Source organism: Coccidioides immitis (assembly GCF_000149335.2).
Source record: "Coccidioides immitis RS genomic scaffold supercont3.1, whole genome shotgun sequence".
NCBI lineage: Eukaryota > Fungi > Ascomycota > Eurotiomycetes > Onygenales > Onygenaceae > Coccidioides > Coccidioides immitis.
In genome coordinates, this window is record NW_004504310.1 from 1,457,054 (window position 1) to 1,475,477 (window position 18,424).

Here is an 18,424-nt window from a genome sequence, read left to right on the forward strand (position 1 = left end):
ACATTACTTACAAGATTCACCATCAGGATTATCTTCAAGCAATTACAAAGAAACTGCATGCTTGGGATAGCAACATTCGCGCCTATGTTCAAGAATACACTACTATCATCAGTACAGTACAAGCCAATGGAAGGCTTGATGAATTCACTAAGGTGTCTTGATTTCTTCAGGGGCTGCCTGAGAAGCTTCAGAATAAGGTTATTGACAAGGCAAAGCTCAATCTTTCAGACAATATGTCATCTATTGATTTTAGGAAGGTTGTTCAAGTGACCATGGATTTGATCAACCAGTATAAAGGGAATAAGAAGGTCTTTGAAGAAGATGAAATGAAGCAGAAGAAAATGGAGAAGCTTGGTGAGCAATATCAATTAGCTAACAAACCCCCTACAGTTGAGGCTCTGAAGAAAACAGCTAGTTCTGTGAAGACTGAAGAATCTGAATCAAAATCCAAAGCCAAGAGCTCTGAGAGCACCAATATTGAAGCTGTAATTGAAAAGATGACCAACAAGTTTACAAATTTGGCATTGGCCATGAGAGTACAGTTAAATCAGATACAAGGGAATTCCAATCAGTACTATATGCTGCAGAGAGAAGGGCCTCCAAAACCCATACCAAATTATACAACAAATGTGACTACTAATTCTGCAACAGTACAAGAGAACACCCAACCACAATTAGTCAATTCTTATGTGGCTCAAAACAGTTCACCAATGACAAGCTATCATTCTAGTGGCCAAGAAGGAGCTCAAACTGGAGGAATTTCAACACATCCCTCATGCTTTTACTGTGAAAAACCTGGACACCATCAATCTCAGTATTACAAATACCAATCCAATGCGAATAACAGGTTCTGTTATATTGATGATGAAGAGAACTTGTGCATGGGTTCCTCTGGTCAAAACTATCAAGTTGTCACTCCTAAATCTGGAATACCAAACATGTATATTGTACAGTCTATGGGAGAGAATGAATGGGTGATTCCAGAGTCAACAAGCCCTAAAAAGAAGACCAATCAGCAAGAAGAGACACCTCCAGCAAATTTAATCAGTGTGAAGGTTCAAGCAGGACAACTTGTATACCTAATGTCTGATGGAGAATCTGATTCAGATAAGAAATATGAACCACTGGAAGAAAGAACATCAGTCAATATTGGAACTGTTGAAGAAGCTAAGAATAGTCAAAAAGCTAAGATTGCAACACTCCATACTCAGTATACTGGACAATTTATTATCTACCAGGATAATCAAGCTAGTGTCAATAATAATATCATGGAAGACATTGAACTGATCAATCAGAAGAAGCCTGAAATTCAGAACAAGATCATGAAGAAACAAAGACCAAGATATTCTGCAACAGATCATTTATTCTCTCAGATCTGTAATTCAACAGATGCCAATGAATTAATGGGTCAAATTCTCAATAGGAAGGTCAAAGTGTCAGTCAAGAAGCTTATAGATGTATCACCAAAGCTTCATCAAGCATTCTTCAGATCAGGTTGGAATAACAGTACTAGCAAAAGCCATGCAAAGGTTGGAGTCTCCAAACCAGTTCAGCCTGAGCTAAAGATCAATTCCAGTTGACTTACATCAAAGCCCATGGTACTAAAATCCAAAACAGCATATGGAATGCATTCATTATATGCACCAGTCACTATAAACTAACAAGAATTAATGGCATTGATCAATACTGGTTCAGAAATCAATTTGTTGTCTTGGAAGTACACCAAAATATTGAATCTGCCAATAGAAAATAAGCTGCAAGTGACCATGGTTGTTCAAACAGGAGAAGTCACTTCTTTTTATATATTTTGTGACAAAGTGCCTGTTCAGATCAGAGACATTATTACTCATATCTTTTTTCTTATATTCAAGGGAGGGGATCAGCAACTTATTCTTGGAAGATCTTGACAATTTGCTGTCTGTTGGGGATGCAACACCTCAGATGACAGAGGAGTGAACTGTGAAATTTATAACAAGAAATAAACACATCATCTAGTTTTTGAAGGCTTTAAGCCAAGCTTGAGCAACATGAGATATGTAACTGATAAATCAAACAGCAATCATTTAAACAATTCAACAGGTATTTAATCAGGTGGGTGCCCATGGATACAAGACCTGATGAGAATAAAGAAAATGCAACAAAGACAATAGATATAAGAATTAATGGTGAGAAGGTTGAAGGTCAGGAGGTTGAAAAGAATAGAGAAGTCAGGAGCATTGGCAGTAGTACTGGTGTTGATGGTTACAGCAATAAGAAGAAACATAGTTCCAGCAATGGTAAATCCAAAAGTGTGCTAAGTCTAATTGGATTGACCAGCATGCTGGTGAATCAAATGAACCAATCAGAGAACAAGAATAATTTTGCATCAGGAGTTCAGATTTTCTGTTCTCTGCTTTCCAATCCAGACAGCATTACAGCTCACTGCAAACATTACACATGTGATATTAATTCCAGCTTAATTCAAAAATCTATTCCATAAAGTGCTTAATTAATTTACACATCTCTGAACAAAAATCACAATTTTGTCACAAAGAAATCACATCAAGTTGACATTTTCAATAGTGGCTGGGACATCAGGCTGCCTTCTTCAGAAGTCTGGAGAGTGTGCACTGCTTATAAGCAGAAAGCTGATAAGATAAGACCATTAGCACCTGGAAAATCTGATGGAAGCAAACCAGAAGACCTAGATAATTGGGTGGATGTTTGTTTGAATAAGTATTATTCTGAGAAGAAACACATCATGTTTAATTGTAAATTTGATGATCACATTAGGCCTAGAATCACATCTTTTCCTGTTGGAGAATGGCTAACAAATGAGAGAATTGAGAAGCTCAAAATTGGATTTGAACTAACAAGTCAGAAGAAGGAATTTTTCATATCAGTCCTTTATAAACATGAAGGGGTGTTGGTGTGGTCATTCAAAGATCTATATGGCATTCATCCTGAATGCTTGTCTCTGCAGGTTATTAAGACAGAGCCTCATGAAGCTTGGCAGACTAAGACTTACCAAATTTCTCATGCTCTACATAATAAGCTAATTAAAATCATTCAGGACAGGTTAGAAGCTAAAATATTAGAGCCTTGCCATGGTTCATATATCAACCCCTATTTTCTGGTCACAAAGAAACAGAAAGGCAAATATCATTTAGTCAACACAGCACATATGTACAACAAAGTTACTATTCAAGATGCTTTTATTTCTTCTAATATTGATGAATACACTGAAGACTTCAGCAGACTTGTTATGGCTAGCCTATGCAACTTGTTCTCTGGATACAATAATTTTCCATTAGTTAAAGAAAGCAGGGATATGACAGCCATTGCAACCTCTATTGAGCTCTTTCACCATACAACTTTAGTTCAAGGGGCAACAAATTCACCAGCTCAAGCCCAACACAGGATAATGAAGATTATATAAGAAGTTTTTCCAGAGATTGCTCAAGCCTTTATGGATGATCTTGGGGTAAAGGGATCATGTATCAAAGATGAAACTGAAGTCCTTCCAGAAATAAGAAGATTTGTTTATAATCATCTGCAGAACCTGGACTATGTTCTATGACTTGTTGAAATCTCTGGAGCTAGAATCTCCAGCACCAAATCTCAATTCTGCATGTCTGGAGTCAACATCATTGGATGAATCTGCAACTATAACAGATGACAATCTGAGGAAACTAAGATGGCTAAAATTGCAAATTGGCCTACTTCTACAAGCATTACAGAATTACAAGAATTTCTAGAGCTTGCTGGATATTTCCAAATACTTATAGAGCATTACAGTTGGATAACCAAACCTTTACATTATCTGCTTCAACAAAATGTTATATAGTCATGGACTGAAGAGCAAAATAACACCTTTATGCTTTTGAAGAAAAAGTTATGTTCATTTCCTATCATTCTTCCAATCAATTATGGACAAGATCCTTTGCTTATCACTGTGGCTGTTGATGCCAGTGGATTAGGATGGGGAGGATGCATTATTCAGAAGCAATGAGGGGCTCAACATCCTGCACAATACAAATCCAGAGTATGGAATGATTCAGAGAAAACATATAATGCTGGCAAACAAGAATGCAGAGCTGTTTTGAAAGTTTTCAAGAAATTCCAACACCATATCTATAGAGTACTCTTTATCTTGGAAATCAATGCAAAAACTCTTGTCACCCAACTTAATAGAACTGCTACAGATGTTCCAGAAGCTTTGGTTACTAATTGAATAGCTTGAATACACCTCTTTAACTTTACTGTTAAACATGTTCCTGGAATGAAACATACAGCTGCTGACAGACTGTCTCACCAAGGACTAGATACTGGAGAACAACCTGAATCTGAAGAAGACAAAGATCTGTTTGCCTTTATGAATCCTATAAGAGTTTTAGCTGGCTGAGCTCTCAATAGTGAAGATCTTAGGATACTGGACTCCACATATTCAGAAGAATCAGAGAAAATTGCACAATATCTAACCACCCTATCAAAACCATTGGGCATGGAAGAAAAAGAGTACACAAGATTCCAAAAGAAAGCAATTAAATATGTGGTGGAGGCTGATTAACTATTTAGACAAGCAGGATCTGGTGTGCCTCTAAGACATGTCATGGACAACAAAGAACAACACAAACAAATTTTACACATGATGCACAATAAATTTGGCCATAAAGAGCAAGAGAGAACATACTCTACCTTACAAGCTCAATACTGGTGGTCAGGAATGTATAAAGATGTGTCTGCTTATGTAAAGCACTGTTCTCAATATCAACAAAGAGATTCACAAAGATTAAGTGAAGAACTTCATCCTATCTGGGCTCCTATCTGTTGGGAGAAAGTTGAGGTGAATATCAAATACATGCCTTCCTGTCAAGGACAAAATTATTTAGTTGTTGCAAGATGTAACTTCACTGGATGGGTAAAAGCTAGAGCATTGAAGAAGACAACAGCTGAAGCTGTGGCCAAATTTCTTTATGAGAATATCATCTGTTGATGGGGCCTGCCTGCTAAATTTGTTATGGATGGAGGACCAGAGAATAAGAATGTTGTGGAGATCTTACTGAAGAAATTCAATATCAAACACATTGTTATTTTGCCCTATAATCCTCCTGTGAATGGTATGGTGGAAGTTGGTCATAAGTCTTTAGCTGATGGATTAGCTAAAGCCACCAATGGTACTGGAAGGGATTGAATTAAATATCTTCCTGCAATTCTGATGGCAGATCAAATGATAACTAAGGCTAGTACTGGTATCTCCTCTTATAGATTACTAATGGGCCAGGAGGCAGTTCTTCCAGTTGAACTCAAGATTTTCACTTGACAAACAATTTCATGGCAAAATGTCTGAATGACTGAAGACCTTCTTCTGATGCATGCATGTCAAATTGAACAACAAGATGAGAATATTCTGGAAGCAGCACATCATCAGCTCCAAATGCACACTAAGAATAAGAAATACTTTAATGATATCCATAATATTCAGACCAACCCTCTTCAATCTGGAGACCTTGTCTTGCTTCACAATATCAAAGAAGAACAGAATATGTCTAGAAACAACATCCTGCACTTTCAATGACTAGAACTCTATAGAGTTAAGTCTGTCAATCAAGAACTAGGTTCCTATCATCTTGAAGAGTTAGACAGCACTGAAATCAAAGAATCTATTGCAGGAAGCAGATTAAAGAAGTATCTTATAAGATCTGGAATGAAGCAGCTCAGTGATAGCCCAGCAGATTCAGATGAAGAGATGGAGAATGTTCCTCAAAAATATGCCACAAGAAGCCAGCCTAATATTCCCTCTAGCAGTTCCTCAGATGTTAGCTTCTTGGATAGGAGGGATGACCAAGGTCAGAGTGAGAGCAAAAATGAAAATAACCAAGAAGAAATGAAGTAAACACAATTACCAACTGTTATATCAGATGTGAGGATTGTATGTGTGGATTAGTATGATAATGAATCTCTAGGAGGAATATACATGAAAAAGAGTACACAAGGTAAAAGGTCTGTATTCTGACAACTATGTACAACTTGTAAACAAGATTGCCACTGGCTTCCAGCAAGAGGTTTGCACAGTGACAGTCTTTTATGTGTGCTCACAAGCATATGACTTAGTGCCTCATGAGAACACATGCAACTTCCAGCAGCTTGTAAGCTGAGATCTCTGGCCTTCACAGATGCTGTTCATTCATGTAAGAGGTTCACAGCAAATTCTTACAGATTCCCCTCTCTTGTAAGTCTTGATTCCTCAAGACAGCTGTCTCATTAAAAATCTTCATGAGTAGAAAAACAAAAAACCTCTTGGGAAAAATAAAAATTTCCTCATAAGAAAAAGAGTACAGCTTCACTAGAGATATGATATCAACACAACTCTAATAACACAACAGAATTCAATAACACAATAATGTGTAGAGAGTCTCTATTATTCTTGCTAACTCTGTGTCACTATTAGATAATGAACACTAGCTTAAGAGAGAGCTTTCTCTTGCTTTCTCTTTCTCTTCTTTTCTTCTCTTTCTTCTCTAGTCTATATTATCATTATCAAGGTAAGTGAACCCTTCAAGCACTGCTTCACATGAAAGACAGGCTCACAGAAGATCTCTGATATTCTGGAAGAAAAATAGCTTCACTTCAATATTCTGTGTGATTGACTAAAAGGCCACAAGCTGGTGAGTTCACCTCTGATTGTGTCTTTGCTTCATGTGGCTATTAGATTTTGTCTTCATGTGGGGTTTAATTTGTAGAGAGACTGATGCTTGCTAGCAGTTGCTGCCAGTATGCAGTTTTCTTCTTCTCTCTCTCACAACTCATCTTCACTTTTCTCTCTTGAGAGAATCTCCATCTCTTCTTTTGCAGATGAGATTGGGTCTTCAGTGAGTAGTCATGAGAAGTTTGAGAAGTGTTTGTGACTGATAGTTCTAGAGTATTGTTGTTCCCTCTCTTTTTTCTTCACCAGTTGTCACTATCTCTCCTGTGCCAGCTCAAGCTGTAAGTGCTTCTTGTGAGCTGACATTGATTTGTGTACTGATGGAGTTAGAGTTCTGCTGCTCTGTCTTTCTCTTTTACAGTTGTTACTCCAGCCCTGGCCAGAAATGTGAGTATTCTCTATCACATTTCAGTTTACAGCTAATCTTCTTTAAATTATTATTGTTGTTCCCTCTGTACCAGTAGAATTTGTGAGTGCTGTGGTCTCATGGGGTGCTTGGGACTGTCCAGCATTTCCCCCACAGAACCAACAATAATGATTCCAGACCATCTTTATCTAAATATCACCAGCTGCTACTTTCACTAATGTGTTGTGGGCCAATCTGGTGGTTCTTCCAGATCTCTCTCTTCACACAGGGGCACAAGCTTTATCTGCCTGTAAAAGAGCATGGTGTTGTGAGTCTATTCAAAGGCCTATACTTATTGCTGGTTTAGATAATTCAAACCAGTTGACTGTGCATGCTCAGCTCTGCAAGAGAATTCTCATGACTCAGACTGGGGTCCAGCCACTATCTGGACAGGAGTGCTCTGTCTGCAAGAGAGCTCAGCAAGACTATAGTAATATAGTCTTTACAGAGTGCATCTCTGCAGGCTTGGGTCAAAAATATAACAACTGCCTATATCATGGGCATCTTGCTTGCTCTTTCCAGCAGTGAGATTATGAGTAGTTGTTACAGGTCTTCACAGGAGGAGCTGGAGACTCTAATTATATAGTCTTAGTTTAGTTTTTTCTTCTTTTGTTTTGAAATCAATTAAATTCAGTTCAGTTTGACTATGCCTTTTCTCTCTCTAATTCATTTTCTAGTTCCACTACCTCTATCCATCTCTTTTGTGAACCAGGCTTGTTCAGGTTCCTACTATAGAATTGTTGGAGTAGCTTTCTCAGTGAACAGACATTGCTTACAGAAACCCATGTCTTGTCCTTCTCATTATTATATTCTTTCCAATGTACTCTGTACCACAGTTTGTGATTCTCTCTCTTCAAGTCAATTATCTTATAGATCTGGTACTTCTTTTCATTCTTGTCTGCCTTGTGAACTTTATGATGAGATGAGCTATTAATTCCTTTGTGGGTCTTGTGTTTGTGGAGCAGGAATATATGAAAGATATTATGAGTTTACAGATCTGAAGACAGTTTCAGTCTGTAGACTTGTGAGCCTATCTTTTCCATAATTCTACAAGATCCATGTCTCAACAAATCCAGTTTTTTGTTAGGCTGTGCAGTCTTGATATTGCAAAAATCAAGCCACACCTTGTCTTTCATCTGAAAGATCTTTGTGGTGTGCTTCTGATTATAGTACTTCTTCTGGTAGGCTTGTGCCTTCACAAGTAATTTCTTAATCTCTTCACAGAGCAATCTCATTGCCTCTGCCTGATCTCTTGAATCCTTGCACACATAGCTATACTCATCAGGGTCCAAGAATTTCATTTACAGATTCAACTCATATATCAGCTGGAAAGATGATTTCTGTGTGAAAGCCTGTCACAAGTTATTATACACAAACTCAGCCATTGGCAATCACATCATCCAGTCATCTTGATCATAATTGATATAGCTTCACAGGTACTGCTCCAGCACACTATTCAGTCTCTCAGTCTGATTATTAGTTTGCAGGTGAAATGCTGTACTTATTGCCTTTATAATCTTCAAGATGTGAGTCAAATCACCCCAAAATTCACTTGCAAACAGAGATTCTCAATCTATTACTATGCTTGCAGGTAATCTGTGCAATCTCACTATCTCACAAATAAAGAGATGGGCCAATTCCTCTGATGTCAGCTTCTTTATTGTAGGGATAAAGTGAGCCATCTTTGTAAACCAGTTCACTACAACCAGGATACAGTCAAACTGTACCTTCTTAAAATTCAGGCTTGCAGGGAGATCTGTAATAACATCCATGCTAATAAATTTCCAAGAGTAATTTGAAATTGATAAGAGTGATAGTTCTTCTTGGGGCTTTCTGTAAACTCTTCTTGAGCTCTGGCAGACTCTACAGGCTTCACAATACTTCTTCACCAGTTCTCTCATTCTTGGTCAAAAGTATTTGCAAGCTATAAGCTCATACATTCTTGCTGTAGCAAAATGCCCCACAAGAGATAGATCATGATAACATCTAATTAGCTCTATTTACAGAGCCTCATTCTGAGAGATGTACATGTAACTATTTCTATAGAGGATACTCTTCTCCTCTTTCCACATTGTGAATTTCTTTGTGCCTGTCTTAATGCCTTTACAGACCTCAGCTGCATAGTCATCACTTTGCAGTAGATTTAGCAGTAATGCCAACAGGTTAAAGCTGCCCTTTTTATAAGAATTCTTCTCACAGACCAGGTCTTTGGCCTTCTGGACCTGCATTGCAATCTTCTTCACTTTGCACATGCCTCCCAAGACAATCTTTGCAAGTAGTTTCTTGATCTTAATCTAAAGCTTTATGAAGATGAGTTGTGCATTCTTATCTTCTTCCTCCTCTCTCTGGTTCAGAGAAACTTGGACTGTCAGTTTCAACTTTTCTGTGGTCTCTTGCTCCTTCATGAGCATTACCCTTAGTTGGTTTGCAGTCTCATGACCCTCCTTATCATCTAGATCAGTCTTCTTGATATAGTCAGATCTTTGCAAGGGTTCATCTGCTGAGTTCTTAGTTCCTTTTACATGGTCAACTGTGAATCAAAAGACTGTCAGTCTTTGTATCCAGCAGACCTATCTTCACAAGAGATCTTGAGCAGTCTGGAAGTAGCACAAGCTATCATGGTCTATAAGAACTTGAACTGGTGTTTGCAAGCCTTCCAACCAGCAGTGCCAATATCTAAATGACTCCACAATTATAAGCAGTTCCTGATCATGAATGCTGTAGTTCATCTCTGCAGATTGCATCTTCCACAAATAAAATCCAACTGGAACCCAGATGCCATTCTTTGCCAGCTATAATAGAATACTATATATCATAAAGTCAGATGCATCTGTTTCCAATCTGGTCTTTCATTCTATATCAAAATGGTGAAGCATAACAGCTTCTGTGAATGCTCTTTTCAGACTTATAAAGGCTTTATGACCTTTCTCAGTCATGAAAGTGTTGGCTTTTCTTCTTATCTCTCTTCACACATGTCTGCTTAGCTTTGCTTCTCCTCCCTTTAGAAGAGCAGTCAGACTGCAAGCTATCTTAGAGAATCTTGGAATGAAGTATCTGTAAAAGTTCATGAATTCTAAGAAGATCTGAACCTCTTTCTTACTGGTTGGCTCTGGCCAGTCAAGAATAGTGTTCATACAGCTCTTCTCCATAAGAACACTCTCTGATGTTATAATATATTCAAGGTAGTTAATCTTACAGGCATTGAACTTGCACTTTGCCAGCTTGCAATAAAGACCTGCATTCTTGAGTGCCTTAAGTACTAATTTCACATGCTTCTCATGATTCTTCTCACAAGCTGAGTACACAACTACATCATCAAGATAGGCCACTGCAAACACATCCAGATATTCACTAAGTGTCTTTGCAATATATGATTGGAAAGCTGCTGGTGCATTCACAAGTTCAAAAAGCACTATCAAGTACTCAAATAGCTTCTGTGGAGTCTGAAATGCAGTCTTTCACTCATCCCCTTTGCAAATCCTCAGTCTATAGTAGGTGTTCTTGACATCCAACTGAGTGAATATTGCAGCTCCCACAAGCTTATACAATATATCTTCAATCAGTAGTAGAGAATATCTATTCTTGACTATTTTTGAATTCAGGTCACAATAGTCCACACACATTCTTAGTCCACCATTCTTCTTGAACATGAACAGAATGAGTGCTCCTGCAGATGACTTGAAAGACCAGATGAACCCATAGGTTAGAGCACTGCTCAGATATTTGTGAAGAGCCTCTTGCTTAGCTTGTGAAAGTCTGTATGTTCTTCCAAATCCTGACTGCTTCCCTGATTCAAGATCTATGGCCAAATCATCTTTGTGATGTAGTGGCAGCTTGCAAGCTCTCTTGTCACTAAATACTTCTGTAAGTTTGTGGTAGGCTTCCAGTATCTGGAGGTCTAGATCTACTGTCACCACCTGTTCTGATTTGTGGAGAGTTATCATATAGATGGGCTTTCCTTCTTCCACAAGCTCTGAGAGGTTAACTGGTTTAATCTTTGCAAGCAGGTCATGACACACAGTTTGGAACTCTAGTCTTAGTTTCTTGAAATACATCTTGGGATTGTGTTGCTGCAGCCAGCTCAAACTCACTAGCATCTCATCTCTTATATTTATAATCATCACTTGTTTATGGAACAACTACCAGTTTCCCTGAGAGTTACAGGCTTCAAAGAATATATTTGCAATCCCTTCTGCAAGAATGACATTCTCATAATCTGTAGCAGTTTCAATCTCTATAGGTATCTTGTGCATCTCTAGGTCTAGCTTTGTGGCCAATTGTGAACTGATCACTAGAGATTGACAGCCTGAATCTATTAGTGCTGACCAGGTAATACTTCTGTCAGTTGGGCTTTGTATGTCTAGAACAATAGAGGAGAGAGCAAGAAGACTGTTCTTGGACAACTTCATTATATTGATTTTATCTACTTGTGGCCCCTCAACTTCCTATTTGCTACTCTTCTTCTTCTTGAGACAGTCTTTCACAAGATGGCTCTTTTAGCTACACTCAAAGTATCTCTCATTCTTTTTCAAGGCTTTGTGATTCTTGATAAGATCCTTCCCCATCTTCTGAGCAGGCCTCTGAAGTTGACTCCTCTTATCTATTTACAGTCTTGAGTTATTGATCTTCATATCTCTATAAGCACTTTCAACTGGATTAGTAGACTTCACATGTGAGGCATTCTTTGTATAGACTACTGACACACTTGGTTAGAGCTGGATGGCCAGTACTACTATATCATCAATGTCATCTGGTATCTCCAGCTGTTCATCCAGTTTGGTTTGCATGAGCTTATTCAAGCCCCATATAAACAGGTTCTTCTTTATTTTTGTGGAATCTTCAAATTCTTCACCAATCTCTGTTGTGAGCTCTAGAAATTATTGACAATAGGCATAATCAGTTTCATCCAAACTTTTGTGAAGGCCAAAGATTGCTTGCCAAGAGTTTCACATGTGGTTTGCTGGATCTTCTAGCCTTGTGTGTAGAAATTCTTTAAGGCCAGTCCAGTTGTTTTTTGATGGATTGCCTTCATAATGGGCCTCCCAAAGGTCTTTCTCAATATAATCAAGTCCTGTGAGGGTATATGTGAGGGTATCCTCATCATTCAGTTTGCTTGTATTGCAAATGAATTCAATATCTGAGGTGAACTGGTGATATTCTGTGTAGATTCCAGTCTGGTAGCACTTTGTGTGTTGTGGTGGTCTCAAGATCAACAGACACTTCACAGATGTTGGGTTGGAGGTGGCCATATCAAGAAATTTACTTTGTGAGTGCTTTTGGGTGTTCTGGAGAGCATTCAACTTCTCTTGTCATTTCACCATTTTCTTTAGTAGCTTGGTCTCCTCATGAAGCTGTTGGATTTTGTCTTTTGGTGTCAAGGTAGACTCTCTCTCTGAGTTTGTGGTGCTTGTTTCATCAACAGTTGAGAGAGGTGAGGTGTCAAGGTTGGTTGTCTCTTTGTGAACTTGGGTTTGTTCTTCAGGTAGGTTTTCAGGTGTGGTGTCCCAGATTCACAAGTTTCAGGAGGTTGGCTTCTTTGTGTTGATACCATTGTTGGGTGTCACTAAAGAAGAGTGGCAAAATGTGAGGATTGTATGTGTGGATCAGTATAATAATAAATCTCTAGAAGAAATATACATGGAAAAGAGTATGTGAGGTAAAAGGTCTGTATTCTGGCAACTATATATGACTTGTAAACAAGATTGCTACTGGCTTCCAGCAAGAGGTTTGCACAGTGATGGCCTTTTATGTGTGCTTGTGAGCATGTGACTTAGTGTCTTGTGAGGACACATGCAACTTCCAGCAGCTTGCAAGCTGAGGCCTCTGGCCTTCATGGGTGCTGTTTGTCTGTGTAAGGGGTTTGTGGCAAATTCTTACAGTAGTCTTCTAAGATCTTCATTCATTCTCCAATTCATGTAATACAGTATCTAGCCAACTGTTCAATAATGTTCTTAGGGTTAATTACCTCATGATTCTTGCACATTTGATAAAACCTTTCAATAAACAAGATAGCATCTCTGCCATCAAACCAAGGTGCATTTGCTGTGCCAGGGGAAGGCATAGAAATGTAAGAGTGAACCACAATTCTCCTGTTCTTATCTTGTGATATAGTTGTATACAATTCTGTAGTATCTTCAATTATAGTTGATTCTGATTCTGATTTCTTGATTTCTTGATCTTTGGTCATGTCATACAGTATATTCTGTTGTTTCTCAATGATTCAATATCTTTTCAAAAAATCTATTTATTGGGCAAGCTTTAGATAAGAGCCATTCAAATCTAAGCTTTCTAGCCTTATTTCTAAACAAAAACCTGATTAGTACTGTATTTCTAGTTCATAAGATCTTATCTTGAAATAGTGTATTGCTTCATGTATTTCAGAATTTGTTTTTCTTTCTTAACAGCCACCAAATCACCACATCATTATCTTCAGGTCTCAGCTTGGTCACCAAATCAAGTAGAGTATGATGAGATGCCTTGTCAAAATAGGCAAGTTAATTGAGATGATGAGAGTACAAGAAGAATGAAAAATCACAATATAGTAAGAATAGTAATGGCCAAGTAGTAAGAACAGAGAAGCATGCCTTAACAGATGCCTAAGCTTATAAGAAATAATAGTATTAAAGAGCCTGTACTAATACAGGCAGCTCTAATAAGAAACAGTGGCAAGCTTCATGAACAAGAGATCTTCATATTCTTTAACTAATAATCAAACTAGCAATAAAGAATGAGTGTGTAGAAAAGTACAAAGGTGTGTGAAGGTATTGAGTGAGATGCAGGGGCTATGGGTGGTTTATATAGCTCAGAGATAGTAGCTGGGGGGGTTTTGTGCCTCGGACTGGAACAACCTTTGTCCTAATATGGTACCAGAATCCCCACTACACTATATCAGTTATAATCAAGATAACTGGATGATGTGATTGCTAATAGCAGAGTTTATGTACAATAACTTACAGCAGGTCTTCATACAGAAATCATCTTTTCAGCTAATATATAAGTTAAATCTGTAAACAGATCTATTAGATTCTGATGAGTATAACTATATGTGCAAGAATTCAAAGAATCAGGCAGAGGCAATAAGATTACTTCATAAGAAGATTAAGAAATCACTTGTGAAGATACAAGTCTACCAGAAGAAGTACTATAATCAGAAGTATACTATAAAGACTTTCCAGATAAAAGATAAGATATGGCTTGACCTTCACAATATCAAGACTGTGTGGCCTAACAAAAAATTGGATTTGTTGAGGCATGGATCTTGTAGAATTATGGAGAAGATAGACTTGTGAGTCTATAGACTGAAGCTGCCTTCAGGTCTGCAAACTCATAATATCTTTCATGTATTTCTGCTCTGCAAGCACAAGATCCACAAAGAAATTAATAGCTCATCTTATTATAAAGTTTGTGAGGCAGACAAGAATGAAAAGAAGTATTAGATCTGCAAGATAATTAACTTAAAAAGAAAGAATCACAAGCTGTAGTACAGAGTACATTAAGAAGATTATAATAATAAGAAGAACAAGATATAGATTTCTGCAAGCAATATTCATTTACTGAGAAAGCTACTTCAACAATTTTATAGTAGAAACCTGAACAAGTCTGGTTTGTAAAAGAGATGAATGGAGATAATAGAGCTAGAAAATAAGTTAGAGAGAGAAAAGATATAGTCAAGCTGAACTGAATCAAATTAAATTAATCTTAAAAGAAGAAAAAACTAAGCTAAGAATTATATAAGAGTCTCCAGCTTTCTTCTGTAAAAATTTATAACAACTATCTATAATCTTACTGCTGGAAAGAGCAAGCAAGATATCTATAATATAGACAGTTATTATATTTTTGACTTAAGCCTGCAGAGATGCACTTTATAAAGACTATATTACTATAGTCTTGCTAAGCTCTCTTGCAGATGGAGCACTTCTGTTCTGATGATAGCTAGATCTCAGCTTGAGTTACAAGAATACTCTCATGAAGCTAGATACAGATAGTCAACTGCTTTAAATTATTCAAACTAGTAATAAGTACAGATCTTTAAATAAGCTTGCAACATTATGTTCTTTTACAGACAGATAAAGCTTGTGCTTTAGTATAGAATAGAAAATCTGAGAGAATCACTGGGTTAGTCTGTAAAGCACTAGTAAAAGTAGTGACTGACAGCATTTAAGTGAAGATAATCTGAAATTACTATTATCAGTCTTATAAAGAAGATACTAGATAATTCTAGACACTTTGTAGAATTACAGCATCCACAAACTCTGCCAGAGCAGAAGAAATGATAATAATAATCTAAAGAGAGTTAGCTGTAAACTGAAATATAATAGAGAATACTCACATTTCTGGTCAGAACCAGCACAATAATTATGAGAAAGAGAGATAGAGCAGCAAAACTCTAACTTCATCAGTATATGAATCAAATGTTAGCTTGCAAGAAGCACTTACAGCTTGAGCTGGTGAAGAAAGAGTAATAATAACTGGTGAAGAAGAAGAAGAAGAAGAAGTAATAATACTCTAGAACTATCAGTTATAAACACTTTCCAAATTCTCAAGACTACTTATCAAAGACCCAACTTCTTCTGTAAAGAGAAGAGTAGAGATTCTTCTAAGAAAGAAGAGCAGTAATAACTTGTAAGAGAGAGAAGAAAAAGACTGCAAATCTGCAGAAACTTCTAGCAAGCATCAGTTTCTCTACAAATTAAATCTCACACAAAGACAAACTTTATAATCATGTAAAGTAAAAATGTAATCAAGAGTAAACTCACTAACTTGTAATTGTAAGATTAAGCATACAGAACATCTGAATAAAGCTATTTTTAATTCTTCTAATTATCAGAGAGCTTCCACAAGCCTGTCTTTCATATAAAGCAGTGCTTGAAGGGTTCACTTATCTGAATAATAATAATATAAACTAGAGAAGAAAGAAAAGAAAAGAAGAGAAAGAGAAAGCAAGAGAAAGCTCTCTCTTAAGCTAGTGTTCATTATCTAATAGTAACATGGAGCTAGTGAGAACAATAGAGACTCTCTACATATTGTTATGTTATTGAGCTCTGTTATATTATTATATTGTGTTATGTTATTAGAGTTGTGTTAATATTACATCTCTAGTGAGACTGTACTCTTTTTCTTATAAGAAAATTTTTATTTTTCTCAAGAGATTTTGTTTTTCTACTCATGAAGATTTTTAATGAGACAGCTGTCTTGAGAGATCAAGACTTACAAGAGAAGAGAATCTGTAAGAATTTACCTGCAAACCTCTTATACAGACAAACAACACTCACAAGGGCTCAGGGCCTCAGCTTGCAAGCTGTTGAGAGTATATATGTTCTCATAAGACACTAAGTCACATGCTCACAAGCACACATAAAAGATCACCACTGTGTGAATCTCTTGTTGGAAGCCAGTGGCAATCTTGTCTAGAAGTTGTACATAGCTGCCAATACCAGACCTTTTATCTCGCATACTCTTTTCTACATACAATTCCTCCTATAGATTCATTGTCACACTGATCCACACGTACGATCCTCACAGACAGGCTCACAAAGGCTCTTACAATAGATCTCTACACTCAATTTGTGAGCATAATAGGGGTGACAGATTAATACAGGAAAATATGAAGATTTATCAGTAAAGCCAGCAAAAATACCATATCACAGCAAACAGAGCTAAGCCTAAAGAAGGAATAAATCTGGATTTTATAATTAATTTTTATCACAGATTTGAGAGCTTTGGAAGCTTTGGATCTTTGTGGCTCTCGCTCACTGCTGGAGCTCATTGCATGGGGGGGTGTTAGGTAATCCAACTAGCACCTCGCTCACATGACCCACATAGATTAGCCGAGATTCCCCTTTAGGTAGCTTAGCGAATGACAAGCATACAAGTCCTCCATCACTCTGTGATTACTAAGCACTTTTACACGTGTATCTAAGCTCAAAGCGGTCATGTTAGCGAAGCCAATCACAAGCTTCCGTTGGTCGCTCCGTGCCAAGACTTCAAAATACACAACAATTAATCGTGCAGTGGAAGAGTGAGGTTCGCGAAGAACTTCGAAGCCCGCCATTTACGTCCTCATTCTCTACGCATAACAAATCGCCTACGACGATATTTCACAATGGCCGCTGCCGGAAGACCCAACGTTTCTGAGGACCTCGTCTGGGAGATTGTTCGTATGTAGCCTATCGCCCCTCCAATGAAATTCGGCCCACGGGATGAAGGACTCCAATTTTGGCTCAAGCAGGCACTTTGGCGAGATTCTAACGGTTCTGTTTCGTATGACAGGCTCCCAGAACTCTTTCTTGGTCAACCGCAAGTCTGGGGGTGGTGCCAGGTTTACTCGTGACCCTCTGAACTTGACCAACGTTCACACTCGCAAGGTCAGTTTTAATCAGTGGCTCCTGCGGGGTTTGAAAACAGCTGACATTATGTGATCCAGTATTCCGGCTTCTCCAGCAACAAGGTTGGTAGTTGAATTCCTGGTGGGATTGCGAAGTATCGGTACTCACAGAAGTCCCAATTCAGGCTGTCGGAATCCAAGCTGCTGAGAACAACGGCCTCACCGTTTCCACGAAGAGGCCTGGCAACCCCAACCAGCCAGCTAAGAATGTTGTGAACACACCTATCTCCGGCACCAGCCACAACCGCAAGTAAGCATCCAGAATTGCCCAGCGAGAACTAGAGGGAGGAAATAGATCGCGTTTGGAAGAGCACGATGCTGATGCCCGATTCCCTTTCACTGCTGCAGAGTCTACAAGGGTGTTGCCAACCGCGTCGTGTTGGGCGGCTATCGTCCAGATCTCCGTGCTGAGGCTGTTGCCCGCGCCAGCGCTATCAGACAAAGCCAGCGCCCAAAGAAGGATGCTCCAGAGAGGAAGCCAAGAGGCGCAAAGGCCCGCAAGGCTGCTGAGAAGGCGGAGTAAATTTGAAGAAATCTTGAATGAATGAAACGAGAGAAATCACATCTATCCGATACAGCGCGGAGAAAAGGGTCCTCACTTCTTTTTTCTTTTTGTTTGCACCATGAAAGCATTGCTTATGGACAGGGAGTTTTTTTTCACCTGGAGGAACGGTGCCGGCATTTGACACCCGGGGGCTTCTATGATGTTTTGGTGCAAAATATTATCTCCTGGTTAGTTGGAGATGGACCTGGAAAGGATTGTATGGTAGACATTGCTCAAGGGGGACGTAGCTGTTCCCGTGATGGATTTTCTCGAATCAATTTAGGCATTGCATGTCTTCAAATTGCAATGATTTCATTTTCTACGTTCTGTGTTTGTTTGTGTTCTATAGACTGTAAAGGGGCGTATCCGAACTACTGTACGGAGGATGTCTTACATGTTTGGTAG

The 18,424-nt window shown here is 38.3% G+C and overlaps 2 protein-coding genes across 2 annotated transcripts; both read left to right on the forward strand.

The window, feature by feature from the left end:
• Positions 1–5,329: 5,329 nt before the first annotated feature.
• On the forward strand, positions 5,330–5,875 carry CIMG_12655 (uncharacterized protein; the record flags this gene model as incomplete). The annotated part of the gene is made up of 2 exons (XM_001248813.2): positions 5,330–5,526; positions 5,572–5,875. 2 exons carry the CDS (start codon positions 5,330–5,332, stop codon positions 5,873–5,875), a joined length of 501 nt encoding a protein of 166 aa, XP_001248814.2.
• An 11,226-nt stretch (positions 5,876–17,101) lies between these two features.
• Positions 17,102–18,343, forward strand: CIMG_02581 (large subunit ribosomal protein L28e). The gene is made up of 5 exons (XM_001248809.2): positions 17,102–17,248; positions 17,361–17,455; positions 17,515–17,538; positions 17,601–17,725; positions 17,824–18,343. Exons 1-5 carry the CDS (start codon positions 17,194–17,196, stop codon positions 17,996–17,998), a joined length of 474 nt encoding a protein of 157 aa, XP_001248810.1. The 5' UTR covers positions 17,102–17,193; the 3' UTR covers positions 17,999–18,343.
• Positions 18,344–18,424: the final 81 nt, after the last annotated feature.

Coding starts and splice junctions, on each gene's coding strand:
- CIMG_02581 (XM_001248809.2), top strand. CDS start 17,194: ATGGCCGCTGCCGGAAGACCCAACGTTTCTGAGGACCTCGTCTGGGAG. Junction 17,249..17,360: donor CCTCGTCTGGGAGATTGTTC/GTATGTAGCCTA, acceptor TTCGTATGACAG/GCTCCCAGAACTCTTTCTTG. Junction 17,539..17,600: donor CCGGCTTCTCCAGCAACAAG/GTTGGTAGTTGA, acceptor GTCCCAATTCAG/GCTGTCGGAATCCAAGCTGC.